The sequence below is a fragment of the Danio rerio genome, chromosome 5 (genome assembly GCF_049306965.1).
Source record: "Danio rerio strain Tuebingen ecotype United States chromosome 5, GRCz12tu, whole genome shotgun sequence".
Lineage (NCBI taxonomy): Eukaryota > Metazoa > Chordata > Actinopteri > Cypriniformes > Danionidae > Danio > Danio rerio.
In genome coordinates, this window is record NC_133180.1 from 66,818,400 (window position 1) to 66,834,790 (window position 16,391).

At 35.4% G+C, this 16,391-nt stretch overlaps 1 protein-coding gene across 12 annotated transcripts in view; it reads left to right on the forward strand.

Annotated features, from left to right (window-relative positions):
* doc2b (double C2-like domains, beta) overlaps positions 1-16,391 on the forward strand; it is a 411,729-nt gene that overhangs the window by 9,256 nt on the left and 386,082 nt on the right. For 3 of the 12 annotated variants that reach the window (XM_017356366.3, XM_068221539.1, XM_073951542.1), the window contains 3 exons: positions 5,898-5,987; positions 8,594-8,737; positions 11,371-11,500. In XM_017356366.3, coding sequence (XP_017211855.1) covers positions 5,911-5,987; positions 8,594-8,737; positions 11,371-11,500 — 351 coding nt within the window. In that variant the 5' untranslated portion in view covers positions 5,898-5,910. Of the gene's footprint in view, positions 1-4; positions 69-5,897; positions 5,988-8,593; positions 8,738-11,370; positions 11,501-16,391 lie in introns of those variants that run through there. The other 9 variants (XM_017356365.3, XM_017356368.3, XM_017356367.3 and 6 more) reach the window with 5 other exon arrangements.

A 16,391-nucleotide genomic window follows, 5' to 3' on the forward strand; every position in this document is an offset into this window, starting at 1 on the left:
CTCTACTCTCGCTTTCTTATGCTGAGACGTGAGCCACAGTAACACCACTTTATCTGTCCTCTTGTAAGGTAAACACTCTTTCTTGTCTGCCTGTGCCTGTTTGTGGTACGTTATTAAGTAGATTAGACTTGAACGGATGCCAGAATGTTGACATCTTGGAAAAGGTGCATTGCCTGCAGTCAGAGACCTGTAGTTAATGTAATAAACACTGTGCTTACCATGTATTTCTGTTGCCATTCAGACGGTGCAAGAGGATATGGGTGATTTCTCTGTGGGATCGGATTGGTGATTTGGTATTGGTTTTTAGGAGTGGTGTGTGTGTGTGTTATTATTTATTCTCTTTAAATATCCTAGACCTAGCGTTCGGTTAAGAGTCAGGGATTTTTACACTGTGTAACTTTGAGGTTGTAGCATGTTGCAACAGGAAAGAGGAATGTTTAATATGGGAACTTTTCAAGGAAGTCCTAGGGTTTCAAGTTTGCTGAAGTTGTAGGATGTCTTTTTTATATTTACATTTAGTTGACTTTTAGTTTGCTTTTGCAAACTAGGTAGTTTTGGTGGAGGCTTTGTCATCTGTGCCTGAGGCCCATGCAGCAGAGCCAAAAAAATGCAGGAGTCCTCATGGAAATGTAAATAAACTTGGCCGTGCTTAGCCATAAAGGAGAAGATAGTGTGTGTGTGTGTGTCTGTGTGTGCGTGTGTGCGTATGTGTGTGCATGTGTGTGTTAGAGACAGAGAGAATAGGAGAATGCCTTTTTTTTTTTTTAGAACAGGTACTTAAAATGACTGACTTAAATTTATTCACAATACAGTAAATTAATCTCGTAAATAAATACAGAAAGTTTATTAGTGCATTTAATTTATTCGTTAATTATCATCCATTCGTTTTTCTTTGGCTTAGTCCCTTATTCATCAGAGGTTGGCACAGCGGAATGAACTGCCAACTATTCCTGCATATGTTTTACGCAGCAATGCCCTTCTAGCCACACCCCATTATTGGGAAACACACATACACTCTGGCATTCACACACACACTCATACACTGCGGCCAACTTGGTTTATTCAATTCTCATAAAGAGCATGTCTTTGGGACCCTCTTGCTGTGAGGTGACAGTGCTAACCACTGAGCCACCATGCTGCATAATTAATTATCTGTATTGGGTAAAGTTACTTTGATATATTACAATCTTAAGTCAATTAAAGTAACTAAATGCGTTACTTGGCTATTTAAGATTGTAATTATACTTTTTATGCAACACTGTTAATTAATAATGTTAACTTTAGCCCCTTTCACAAGGTTGTATGTGTGAACAGGTCCTTTTTGAAAATACCGGTAAATTCGTTCTGGCTATTTTCCGGAAAGAGAAGTTGTAACATTACCGGCAATTTGCCGGAATGCTGCGCTGTGTGTATGCAGAAGGAAGATTGCCGTAATAAGCGCGTGCACGTCTAGAACGTGCTGACGTGAGACGTCTGCTTTAGCCAATCACAACAGTCAGACGCATTTACGTCCGCGCGGTTTGTGAGAATAAAAGCCTTTGAATATTTTTCCAGACACATTTAGCTGCTAGAAGTTAGTCAGATCACGTTTATATGTTCTTCTTAATGCCAACTGTGTAAATAATCATTGATGAGATGCTTATGATAAGCCGTTGTTTGTTTACCTTCAAGCTTTGCGTGCGCCTATGAGCGCCTGCACACGCACATATTATGAACATCTCGACATGCGAAAGTGATCCTGCGAAAGTTGTTCACAATATTGATCATCCAGAGAGTTTGTAATTTAGTCAAATGTTCACAAATACAAGCGCAGCCGTTTAAAGCTCATTTGTGGTGAATGATGTCAGAATTTACCGGTATTTTGGAATGGATGTGTGAATGCTCTTTTCCGGAAAATTTCCGTAACGTCCTCGCCTGTGTGAACAACGCTTTTTTCAATATACCGGTAAAGTCGTTCCGGAAATTTTCCTGAAATTTACCGGTATCACTGTGTGAAAGGGGCTTTTGTTGTTGTTATTACTATTATTTGTTTTGTGTATATGAGGGATGTCACACTCGTAGCAGTGGAATATGGCTGTATATCGGCACTGGTGGGAGGTGAGCGTCTGCTCGAGGACACAGGCTGAGTGTGTATAAAAAGAATATTAAACACGTAGAGTTTCCTTCATTCATTTCACCATTCATTCACATCTGCAGCTGATGGTCAGAACAGCAGAAGCCAGTGCTACTTCACCAACATCACTTTAAAGCTAGTATTTGAATGATTTTCTAGTGTAATTTATAAAGTGATGACAAAACAGATGATTTTGCTCACGTTTTAGGATTGAAGGGTTTAGCGGCATTAAAAGCCATCAGTCTACAGAGATTTCCCCGTATTTCTCTGTTGCAATCAGGAGATCACGATAATTAACCCCGAAAAAGCCAAAGCAAAGCAAACACTACCAGATTACTGTGGTATAAATACAGCACTAGAACATACAAAAGAGAGAGGTTGACTTAAAAAGTCCCTTACCTGTTTTATAATGATTTGATCTGCTGTAGTTTGAAATTTATCTAGTTTTTCTCTTTTAAGGCTTATTATTCGGTCTTAGTGACATGTTAATGTCTGCCAACGTGCTAAATCTCCGAAATTATGATTGTTTAAAATATCCACTATCCTCATACAAAAACTGCATAGTTGCAATCTAAACAACTTCGCCTAAAAAAAGCCTTAAAAAGCCTCAAAAAGCACATTATGTTGTCCAACAGCTGCAATATTTGTCAAACTGTAGTGAGTTTTTTAGTCCTTCTTTAGTCCTAGAGTGGGCAGAGTAATACACAAGGGTGAAAAGGCTGTACGAGTGCTGATATTGCTTTACTATCTCACGGCTATCAGCAAAACAGATTCGAGAACCAGCCAGAACTGTTTTATAAATAAATGTATATATATTTTTTTTACATTAGAACTAAAGACAGCAATTACAAAAATGGTATATGCATACATGTATATTGGGCCTCATTTATAAAACACAAGCAGATTTTTTCAGATGTGAACTTAATAAACTAGGCTGGCTGGAGTGTATGTGTGCGTGTGTATGGGTTTCTCAGCACTGGGTTGCTGCTGGAAGGGTAACACATGTCGTAGTAGTTGGCGGTTCATTCTGCTGTGGCGACCCCTGAATGAGGGACTAAGCCAAAGGAAAATAAATGAATGAATAAATGATAAAATACAAAGTTTAGCTTTATAAATCTATCTTCATTTAAAAATAAAATAAAAAAATAGAAGATTTAAGACCACCATCTTGTGAAAAGAGCCTGTTGTATATGAAATATACTGTACTGGACTCAAATCTTAGAAGGATTAGATAGAATATTCAACTGGGTAAGAATTTTTTTGTCATTGTGAACAAGCATGCACTCGTATCCTATTTACAAATGATTGGAATTCATTTACACATGTTTAACTATGGCATATGATATTTGTGAGTCCTGAAGAGAGTTTTCAGGAGGTTCTTTTTTATTTGTGAATAACTATTGAAAATGCTGTCATCATTTATTACCCATTCACTTGTTCCAAACTGTTTGATCAATTTTCTTCTGTTAAACACAAAAGAAGATATTTTTGAAGTAAGCATGAATGATGGCTATTGTGTTTTTGATTACTTCTTTGCTTGCTAGAATTGTTTTTGTTACACCTTTCACTCAACTTGCACGTGCATCGTCAATAATTAATTGACTTGTGCAGTACTAGATCATCATAGAAACACACATGCAATAATCATTCCAGTTAAGATGGTTCTTTGTTATTCTCACCATTAAATGTTATAATGTAATAAAGACTGTTATATTAGACTTCACTATGCTTTGGTGGTTTATGAAACTTATTTGCCAGGTGTGGAGATGATTAAACCAATAATCAATCAGTCAAGCTTCATCTTTACATGTTTACATAATTAATTGCAGTAAGTAAAAAAATCCAGTAAGTAACACTGTAAAAAAAAAAAAAAAAACACATATACCTTAGGAATGATATAGCAAAAATGTTGGCAAGTATTGGTAAACATTGGTAAATGTTAGTAAATAGATTTAAATTAACAGTGAGAAAAGCCAGATTTATTTGTTACTACACTGTAAAAAATGCTGGGTTACACACAAATCCTTTGAGTTGTCTCAACAACAAATCGATTAGATTGTTTAGTTGTTTCAGCTCATTTTAAATAAATAGTTTTTACAAGCAGCTAAAGCCATTTTTGAGTGCCTGTTAATAATACTTAAACATACAACAAAACTGAATTAGCTGTTATTAACGTCATTTAATAAAACAATTATGACTAGTAATCAAAGATTACAACCACAATTACATGTTATTAAGTATTTCACACCTAGATGTTTGTTTCGGAACCTGGATCGTTTGCCCAGTTTGGCATATGTGAAACCAGCAATCACGCTCTGATCCATGCCAAAACAATCGGTTTGCCTGAATGAAGTGGACTCGGCACTATTGAAATGAACTCTGGAGCTGATTGATTGTATTGAGAAAGCAATACAATCCCACAAACTAATGAATCAGGCTATTTCACAGTGTATTATGGTTTTGTAATAGCCTTAGATACGGCTTTATGAAAAGAGAATAATGAGTAGGGCAGGATGTCATCATTCCTACTGGTAAATGTGCATTTTATGTTGAATATGAAAGTGAAAGCATGCTTAACTATTACAGAGTGCTGTTTATGCGTTTGGAAAATTGAAATAAATTACCATATTTTTTCCATATCTTAATCTAAAAATATTTTGTATTAGGCCTGTTTTGTTCATTTCTTCAATGACACCTCGAAAGAAAGATCAACATTGATCTGCTTCATGATCTGACTGCAGTCTCTCTTTTTTAATAGATTACTGATTCAATAGATCGATTTTTATAAGCCCTAACAACTGAAATGAGGCTGTATTTATATTTGGTGACAATGTCTGTGGTTGTCAACATTAATGTGCACCTTTTGGCTTGTAATATCTAATTTTTCCTAATCATAAAGTAAAACAATGACGTATGAATCCGTGGGACTCAATAATCCATAAAACATGAGGACAGTTTACTCGCATGTGACTTGTTTTAACTGTTTTGGTCTGTTTAGAAACTTTGCTGCATGAAAGTGAACCGCACCAAGAACAAACATAAACATTGTAACAATTTTAATCCCTGTTTTAGAACAAAACGATCTACAAGCACCCTAAGAAATTACAAATTAGTTAATTAAGTAGTTTTCACTCTGTGTTTAACTAATGCTAACAATTGAAGTATTATTGCCATGCTGTATAAACAATCCTAAATTTTAAAATTAATATTACAGCATATAGTTGGTCAGATTAACATGTGAAAATGTTTATATTTTAATTATTACGCTGATTAACAAACGTTATCTCATGGCAATTCGTAACTTTTTGATTTAGTGGCTAAGTCATATGAATTCATACAATCTCATTTGTACAATTTAGTACGATTTGTTCATCATTATTGATGGTTGGGTTTAGGGGCGGGGTTGGGGGCCACATCTCCTTTTTTAAATTGTACATTTTTGTATAACGGAATTAGCCACTCTACTGACAAAACGTAAAATAGTTACGTTTCATTGTGAGATCAGGCTGGATAAACTTGTAAAGTCTGTAGGCATTTGGAAATACAATCTGAACATTCTTAAAAAGCACTCAAAGTTAATATAATAAATAATTATTCACAGTATTTGAAAGGCCCATGATTGATATTATGCATGTTTGTTATCACAATATATAGAATTATTGAATATCGACATATGTCTAGTTGCAGCTGTGTATATATGGGGGTGTTATAATTTTATATTTTTACCTGTTCTAAATTCAACAGATTTTTTGATAATGATTTCAATGATTCTGATCTTTTACAGCAGCAAGCAAAACATGACAGACACAATGTTCGGCAGTGAGAACGAGCAGTGGGTCTGTCCAAATGACAGGCAACTCATGCTTAGAGCAAAGTAAGTTAGGTTTTTGTACTTTTTTGGGGGGTTGATCTGTTGCGCAAATTAAATTTTAGCATGTCATTTGTCAAATCATCCCGTGACAAATACTTTTAAAAACACGTTTGCATTATCAAAACTAAGGTTCTTTCAAATGACCAATGTTTTTACCTTCATGTTTCAACTTTAGTAGCAGATTTTTTTAAAACCCGTAGAAAGCATCATTTAAACTACTCTTTTATTGTTAGGACATGACAAACATCCCAACCTGATGAACATTTCACAAAGCTGAGGTACAGCAGTTATGTTGATAAATATTTATGAAACATTTTGATTCAATGTTTGGGGCCTTTTTCTTGAAGAAAATCTCTTAATGGAGAAATAAATTGAGTTTCTACTTGTTGTAATGAGTGATATTAAATAATAATGAAACAGGGTTTTTCCCCCTGACTTTGGTGCTGTACGGTTATGTTCATTAATATAAAAACATCTGACAAAAATGCAATATTCTGAGTAATTTTAGTTCAGTTAAACATTGCCATTCATTATATCATACAATAAGATGCTCTTAATAATTGTAATAGGTAGTTTTCACACATACACGTTTCATTACCATACTGAAAAATACTAACTAATTGTATTTGAGAATAGTATAAAACAACACTCATCTGAATGTATTAAATATAAATACAAATGATCTATCTTAATAACAGTTAATTTGCATTTCATTTAACACATGGTTATGTTAATAATGTAATAGAATTCATTCATTTGCTTATCTCTAAATTCTGCCTCAATATACCACGGTGCTGTTACTGGTACTACAGGCAATCAATGAATGGTCTCATTCAACATTCATGACACATTGTTTCTCCTGTCTGTCAGTGCCATTGTGAACATCATTGCTGTTTCACCTGACTTATAAAAACAACAACAAAAAATGGAGATTGTTCTTTACTAAACTGAAGCGCTTCTCTTAATTCGGAGCTGATTGCATACATTTAATTCTAGACCTATCCAGATCTAAACAAACCTAGAGTAAACTTGCATTGTGCCATTGTTGGGTCTGATTCAGATAGATAGTGCTACTCGTTTTTGGCACACGTACTCTGTTTAGTTCTGCTTTGAAGCATTAACATTATATCAAAAACGTGTTATCATTTTATAAAGGTAAAAACTATATTGTGGTTATATACATAGTCTGGGGCTGAGAGACATGCCAAAAATCTCATAACACGAAACAAGTTATCTTACTGATAACAATTAGGCTTTGGCAGTCTCCAAATTTTGATACTGTCAAACCTCCTCTCTATTTTACCTTGGTAAATGCTATTACCGTGAATAGTGAAAAAAATGATGCCGTAAGGCTCAAATAGCATCCCCAAATTGTTGGCTTATGCCTAAACCGTTTGGAAAATGAATTCCAAACACCAATACTGAAACCATAACAAAATAACATGCACAACAATGTTAACAACTTTTATTAGCAACAAATAGCAGTTTATAAAAAAGTGCAAATACAACAGTCGCGCACACAAGAGACGCGCACACAAATCTAAAATTAAATTTTACCAATTTTTTTTTTCCACTGTGTGAAAAGCATTTGGTAAACCATTTCCTCTACCAAATAATTTGCCAGTGCATCAGTACAGGATTTCCAATAGACACTGTCCTTTTTGTACCTTTTTGTTGCACAATTTGCAAATTGCCTCGTCCGTATTTACCACATCTCCCTTCATGTTAAGTCAAAACCTGAAATGCTGTCAAAATGCAGAAGTTGTTTCGAAATCAGGTCTTCATAGATGAGTAATAAATGGCAGCAGCAATCACAGGTGATCCATGATAGACACGGTGGAGAAAACTCTGCATGTCTATACCCAAAAGTATCGCAGTAACAGCCGTGAGGAGAGGAAAAGTCATGCCAGCAGGTCAAATGGGCCTCAATGAGAGAGAAATGGAGTTTACTTTCATTCTCTCAATCGCTGTGAAATAGCTACGGCGACATGGCGTATATGAGATAAATGACGTCAGTACATCATAACTGATTATGATTATTACTGAACCGATACAGAATTGTCCACGTCTACATTGCAGTGCACTGAAGAATCAATTAATTTTGACACCCTGGTCTGTCGCATTTGCGTGCGTATAAATGGAAGTCTATGGGGTAAAAAGTACAGTGTGACCACGGTTTTACATGTTGGGTTAAACAAGTCTGAAGAAGTCAATTAGTTTGTTTAGGTGTTTTTAATTAGGGTTGGAACTAAACTGTGTAGAGCTGCGGCCCTCTAGGAACTGAGTTTGACACCTGTGCTGTAGACAATCGAAAAAAAAAATGCTTAAGGGGGCTAATAATATTGAAAAAAATGAATATAATAAAATGTGAAATACTGTGGAGAAATTTCTTGTTCTGTTAAACATAATTTGGCAAATATTTGATAAAAAAAAAAATCAAAGGAGTGCTAATAATTTTATATTTTATATAAAATTTTTATAAAATTTAATTTTAATTATATTGTCATATTGCACAGCCCTACCTGAGCACTAATCAAAAACTCTCATTTTTCTCTGAACTATTTCTGACGAGTCCTTTATTGTCACGTGTGTTTCTGTTTTTCTCCCAGGTTGCACACTGGTTGGTCCATCCACACGTTTCAGTCAGAGAGACAGAGGAAAGCTCAGGCGCTGGAGAAGAGAGAGCTGGATCTCATCATGAGTGTCATTCACCGCGCTGAGCAGCTCGAGCTCATTGAGCAACACCGCATCGGGTCAGTCTTTATCTCTCTTGCTGCACATTGATGTTGTATCATGCCTTCTCATACAACATCCTGTCAGAGAAACATTTTAAGTCTAAGAGATTTCAAGAAGTTTAGATTCAGATCGCATAACTGATATTATTTTCTTGACTTAAGGACTTTCACTAGTTAAATATAAACATAATGTCTGTTTAACACACATCATGAGAAACGTCTGGTTGGTATTGGTAAGATTTATAAAAATTTTCAGTGTGGGTAAAACTAAAAAAAAAACACACACAAATAAAGCAACAAACAAAATAAACCAAGTGTACAATTTACAGTAAGCTGAATCCATTATTAATAAAATAATGCTAAATGCTTACAGGTCCCATGAAATAAAAATGATTCGTGTATATAGATCCAAAACTGATATAAAACTGTAAAGCTTGTCACTTCCGCCTAAATATATCAACAATTTCTTTCACGTCACCTCATACTTCAGTTTCTCATCATATCTTGACCAATCAAATGCTCTTTATTATCTGACAAGCCCCGCCCCCTTTTAAAATGCTTCACATTTGATGCATTTGAGCTCAACTGCTCTCAATGGCAGAGCTGTGACAAAACAAAACACTATTGGCTGTTTTTTTTAAAGGAGGAGCTACACTATGTCCCACCCCTTTTCATGTTTCAGTTGAGATTGTCAAACATCAAATGAAAATACACATTTAAAAGCACTTCACAGTACCTTTAAATGTAAAAGGGAACATTTGACTGTTACTAATTGTTGTTTCAATTATTATACACTTTTTAAACCACTAACAGCATTGACAGTAACAGAGTTGATCTTTTCCACCATTCTGTGCTTTAGCTCAGACCAGATATCACATGGCCCGTGTAAAACATAATCTATTGTATTTTCATTACATTGTTGTTTTTAAGCTACAAATAATTAAAGAATAACGCCCCATTCACACGGGGCTTCAGCGTCAACGCTTGACTGAAGGCGTGTCTGAAGTTGGGGCTGAAGTGATCGTCATAGAAGCGTCAGCCAATGAAATTCAGTCAGCAATAGGCCACTGTCTAGCTGGTGTATTTGCATACATCGATCTGATTGGCTGACACTTCCGTCAGCGCTTGATGAAAAGTTGAGCTGGTCCCAACTTCTGCAGCGAGCAACGACTCTGAAGCCTCGCCGACGGATCCACAATGCAGTTCGGCAACGCCTGACTTCACCCATTCAAAGTGAATGAGAAGCGTTGACGCTGACGCCCCGTGTGAATGGGGCATGATGATGTGCCTCAATGCATTTAGAGTTACCTGCCAGAGGAAGTGACATCCCTTGATGCAAGTCACATGCTTTTTCTATCAGTACTTTACAGATTTGTATGACTTATTAAAACTGATGTAACCAAGTTGGTCAGACAATTTAAAAATAACTTATTTTAGAGCAGCAATCACAATACCTGAAACCCTGATATTATTTATTTATCCATGGTTATCTTACCATCAGAAACATATACCAGCCCATGCCTACAACCTACTAGCAATACTATTTGTAGATGTATTTATCCACGACAGTTCTAAACCAGCTAAAATACCAGCAGCACAAAAACACACACATCAAATATCCAATGCAAGATGTTGTGGTTTGCCAATGAAGTGTTCATGATACTTTAGAAATTAATAGTAATATGCAGATTTAGTCCTCAAAGATTGATTTGTCATTTCATTTCATCAGTAAATTAAACAGTAATTAGTATTTTTATATCCTCAACAGTTTTTTTGTTATTTTTCTGTTTATTTATGTTTTGTGATCAATGTTTTATTGTCTTTAGATTAACAAAATAAACGACATTTAAACAAACAAACAAACAGGGGAGGGGGAGCAACAGGCATATCAACAATTTCCAATCTGAAAAAAAACCTTTACATGGTCATTCCTTTATATAATCTAAAATGTTGGAAGGAAAACATTGCAACGCATCAATGGTACAAGGTTTAGCCTTAATTAATTTAATTAATTTTTTTGTTTATGTTTTGTGATCACTGTTTTATTGTCTTTAGATTAACAAAATAAACGACATTTAAACAAACAAACAGGGGAGGGGGAGCAACAGGCATATCAACAATTTCCAATCTGAAAAAAAAAAAACCTTTACATGGTCATTCCTTTATATAATCTAAAATGTTGGAAGGAAAACATTGCCATGCATCAATAGTACTAGGTTTAGCCTTAATTAATTTGTGTTTTATTTAGGTTTTGTAATTAAGTTTAAACCTAAAGCAAAGGACTATTTCTTTTTTCCAATTTTTTTTATTCTTTTCTTTCTATGGCTTTAGTTAATGAAAAATTACCCTGTTAGGACTTTTGAAAGCCTAGCCTTCTGACATGGCAATAATTTGTCAAATTAGTATCTCTTGTGTCAGTTTTTTTTAAATTTATTATTATTAAATTGAAAGCATTCTTGCTGCAAAGAAATCCCATAATATACTGTATATATGATTATCGAGAGTTAAACCATATGGCTGATACATTTTTAATTATTCTTTAAGCTTCGGTTAGATCAAAGTGAAGTTAATTTATACATATAAAAACATACTGCTCAGCATGAAGAATAATAATATATATTTTTAATTAATTAATGTGTGTCTGTTTTCAGACGTCTAGTGGAGCGTCTGGACAACATGAGGAGCTCTGCCATGGGAAACGGCCTGTCACAGTGTCTGTTGTGTGGAGAAGTATTCGGTCTGCTGGGCTCTTCATCTGTTCTCTGTTTGGACTGCTGCATGGTAAAAACCGCCTTAAATATTTGAAACATCATGTTCACTATTCCTCTCACACACACACTCATGGCTTTTTAAGATTACACCTAGTCATTTCCATATAAGCACTGTGGGCTCATGTAGTAAATCTAAGACGCCACATTGGAGCAGCAGAGAGCAGCATTCTCAAAGATGGTCAGAGTATTTTATGCATACAAAAAATAGCAGAACCCAAAAGATGGCTTTTGTGTTTCCTCATAAATTTCACATTGGTTTTTGGATTATTATTTTTATTATTATTAATTATATTATTTTTAAGTTCAAAATGAGGTATGTGGTTCACTTTAGGCTAGGCTGTTGTTTAATATTAATAATTAATATTAATAACCTTTTTTTATCACTCCGCAGGTCCCAACTGTTTTGCACCATGTTGTGACTGAATAATAATAATAATCATCATAAGTAGATTAGTTTAGACTTTACATTTAATTAAACAGTAAAGTATTGAGTGCTTGCAGAAACCAGTATCTCGGGCTTTGCTTTTTCCAGTCGGGCTATAAAAATCTCTTAGTGGGAGGAAAAATATATTTCAATGCTTTACATTCACTCCAAAATTGGCTAATTATGTGTGTATTGCTGCTGAAACGGCAGTGATAAATCCACTTTTTTACTTGAGAAAAGTCACAATATAAACAATTACCTCTCAAAAAACGCAGTGTTTCAATGCGTGGCACTGAAGTACACAAATACTCGTCACTCACCCAGAGATCTCACTGACACAAAGATTTGGATACAGAAATAGCCTGAGCCAGGCTTTAAATTTAAAAATCATTTGTGTTATATTCAAAATCAATTTAACATGCGTCTATACCAGCAGCATAGCATTAAACTGAACATCTCGATTCGTCCTGTTAGCTATCACATGCCAAGAATTAATAACTAAAGAAAAAAATAGAGTGGGAGAGTTTAGCTGATGCGGTTAACACTGTTGGGTCTGAACATTGCACTGAGTGGATAAAAAAATAAAAAATAGTGCAATGTAAAGCTGTAAAATTTTGCACTGTTAACAGCGTGAGTGGCGTAGCTCCTTAAACACATTGCATTATGTTTTGACACGTTCAAGCATAAACTCGGTTCGAATCCAGTGTCTGATGAAGTTATTCTTTATTTTTTCCCCGCTACATATCAGATTTTGCCTATATATATTCTTCATCACGAGGAAGACAAGTATGAATCATTAAGAAGTCTGTGCATCATATTTTATTTGCACATTTATTGAATGGAAATGTTTCTGATTCACGTAAATTCATCTTCAGATAGTGCCTTTATAGCAATGTGTGTGCAGTAGATTGCTCAGATTACATTGGGAAAAACGGCGACCGCTGCAAATTGCGCTTTAATGTTTGGCTGGTCAACTGCATAGTATGGAAACCTTATATACCTGCTAGACATGCGAATGAACCCGTCTCAGCTGCCATTGCACGGCTCAGACACTTTGCAGAGTGCAATTTAACACAACTGCCTCTAGGAGTTGCCAATGAAAATAAACAGACACACACAAGAAATGTGCGTACGCCAGGCATGAAGTTGGCGTGGACCTGCACACATTCCCACGTTCATTTCATTGTAGTAAATCCAAACGTGAGCGTGAAACCTGGCGTACGTAAAGTTTTTGTGGGTACGCAGCATTGATACATGAGGCTGGTGAATCTGGGTCAGGGTCAGGAAAAAAAATCTCTTTCTCATGTAGCCTAGTGAACCGTGCGTGAACACAGTTACTGTGCTGCAAATGGCCGGGATTTAAATCGCGACTTACAAATACACTGAAATTATGATGATGTATTTCGATAATGTTACTTTTTATGACTAAAACAAGACCTATTTATTCACAAATTGTTCATTCAGATGTCAGGTCCATGTTAAAACATGTTACAAGAACAGAGCATTTGAAAAATATCATCTATAGTTGCATCACCCTATATTAAAGCCCTGGAATATCTCTGCATGCCAGTCAGGATTTCTTACCGCCCCACTAAGTCACCCGTAACTCTACAACAACGTGTGGTTTAATACCTCAACTTACTGAACTGTTTCTTTGCTGAAGCTGTTCCAGAGCAATACATAAAAATGACCATCGGGTGTCGTTGTAGAGACGGATTTTGAAACATTTCAAACCTTCGACACATTTGCTTCGACTGGTTGTTTCATGAAGCCTAGCTCTGCCCACCACTACAATACTTCAGGAAAAGCATTTGAATATTAACATTATTGAATGCGATCAATTCTGTTAGTTCTTTGAAAATTACTTTAAATTGGTTGTTTGAAAACGACACATTAAACACTATCATTATGATCTTGTGAGGTAAATATGAAGTGAAAATTAAATGTTAAGTACAGGAATGACTTTCATGGTGCTCTTCACTAAACAGCCACATTATTAGGTACACCTGCCCAACTGCTCCTTAATGTAAATATCTAATCAGCCAATCACATGGCAGCAACTTGATGCATGTAGACATGGTTAAGACGATCTTCTGCAGTTCAAACTAAGCATCAGAATGGAGAAGAAAGGTGATTTAAGTGACTTTGAACGTGGCATGGTTGTACCTTGCAGGTGGGCAAGTACCTTGTTGAATCTATGCCACAAAGGATTTTGGCAGTTCTAAAGGCAAAAGGGGTCCAACCCGGTACTAGTAAGGTGTACCTAATAAAGTGGCTGGTGAGTGTAATTATATATGTGTAATTATCCTCTAGCTTTATGTATTTATTATTATTTTTTTTAGTTTTTGCTGATCTTCTGCAGAGACTTGAATGGATGTAAAGGGCTGTGAATTACATAAGGTGCTCGATTTTTAACTTATTAGAGATTTTAAAAGTCCTTGAATTTGGTGTCCATGAAAGAGTGGATAGTGAATTAGCCTAAAATGTATATGAATACACCTGATTAGAAATAGTGAAGATTCAATAAAAAAAATGCTAACATTGAAAACAACATAAGTTTTAATTACTGTGTACTGTATTAGGAAATGGGGAACTGGCTGGCGTTAATAGGGTTGTAAAGTTCTATTGTCACACTAGTAAAAGACTGAATTGTGCATGTTCAGAACGGGATTAAGCTTTCAAAGTTGAAATTTGACAACCTAATTTAGCTGCAGTGTGTACTTGGCCTCCTTGGATTGTGTTTCGGGCCTTATTTCAAACGCACACATGAAGTTCACCCAAAAATAAAAATGATCTCATCATTTAATCTCCCTTATGTGGTTTTAAACCTTAATGAGTTTCTTTCTTCTATTGAACACAACCTAAGATATTTTACAGAAAGAAAGATGAAATGTTGTAACCATTAATGAAATAATAAAAAATGCTATGGAAGTGTAATCAGCATTTTTCAAAATATCTTCTTTTGTGTTTATCAGAAGAAAGGAACTCAAATAAGTTTTAAACAGAAGGGTGAACCATCATACAGTAGTATTACTACTAAAAGTGTTATTGCAAACATTTAACACACACATTTCATCACAAGGGGGCAGTGTTTACCTGAGACACTCATTGACTTTCATTGCACAACTTACCACAAGACGAGGCACTTTCCTCTGAACTTTGGGATCACAGTTTGTAGTTTACTTGGAGACAGACACACACTGCGACTTGACACAGGACTAAGAAGTGTTAAAGAGCGAAACAGCAGGTCTGTGCCGGCGAGGACGAGCATCTGTTAGTGGGAGCCGGAGCTCACATCACTCCTGCTCTCTCATGACCTGTGATCATCCTCAACAGCTGCTGTTTCTACACCTCAGTGGAATTACAGTGGGGGAATTAATGAATTGGTCATTATTATAATTATTAGACTAGTAACACCCTTATGTTGAGTCAATATATGGCCAGCTGTGGAATAAACCGTTGGATCATTTACCATATGGAAGCTGGGTTTAAATTGGTAGAATTGCAGGGAAAGCGTACAGGGGTTTTAGTAAAGTGGCTATAGGCTTTTGACAAGGGATTTGTTGTAACACTTGTTACACAGCTTTTCACCATACTAGAACATTGACTTAACTAATACAAATGCAAATATTGACCTTCCTTCATTTCCTACTTCACATCTCTTATGTTTTCAACATTAGATAGAAAGATTAGATAGGTTGTTTTGGTGACGCGCGGAATTCATATGGATGACAGGAAGTAAAAAAAAAGAGTGGGAGACATAGAGGAAAGTCTGTATTTTTGCGATTTATACCACGTTTCAAAGGAGATATAATAGAAAATAACCAGACATGTTGGGCATGATACTTATATCAGAGCCGAGTTTTCTACTAAACTAAAATATGTTTGCCTGTCATCGAGGCGGTAGATACTGTATAACAGGGCTATTCAATTAGTTTGTCATGGGGGTCAGTTCATGAAAATTATCCCAAATGAGAGGCCGGAGAGATGAGACTTGCAATATGAGTGATGAAACCACAGCAAATAAGAACCCTTATGTTGTATTTTTGCTCTTTAAAACATCTGTGTTGTATTGTTTTTTAAAATTATTATTATTTATTTATCATTTTACAGTATAACAAACAACACAATTGACAAAAAGAATATTCAGCATTAAGTGTAGCATCAGAGTATACAAATATAGAAGCATGTACATAAATCAAATAACGGCTTGTGAATAGTCAGTATCATAACAATTGGTATTATGCAGGTTCAGGTCAGAAGGTTCTTAAAGGGTCCATAAAAATTTTCCAGGTTTTTAAAAATATGTGTGTTTTGTTTTTTAAGCTATATGTTAAATATTCCAAATGCAGCATGTCATTTATGATATCTTTAAATAATTCAAATGTTGGAGGGAGTTCCTGTTTCCAGTTTAACAGAATACATTTCCTAGATACATAAGAGATTAGACCTATACTTTTGGTAAAAAAAAGGGTCT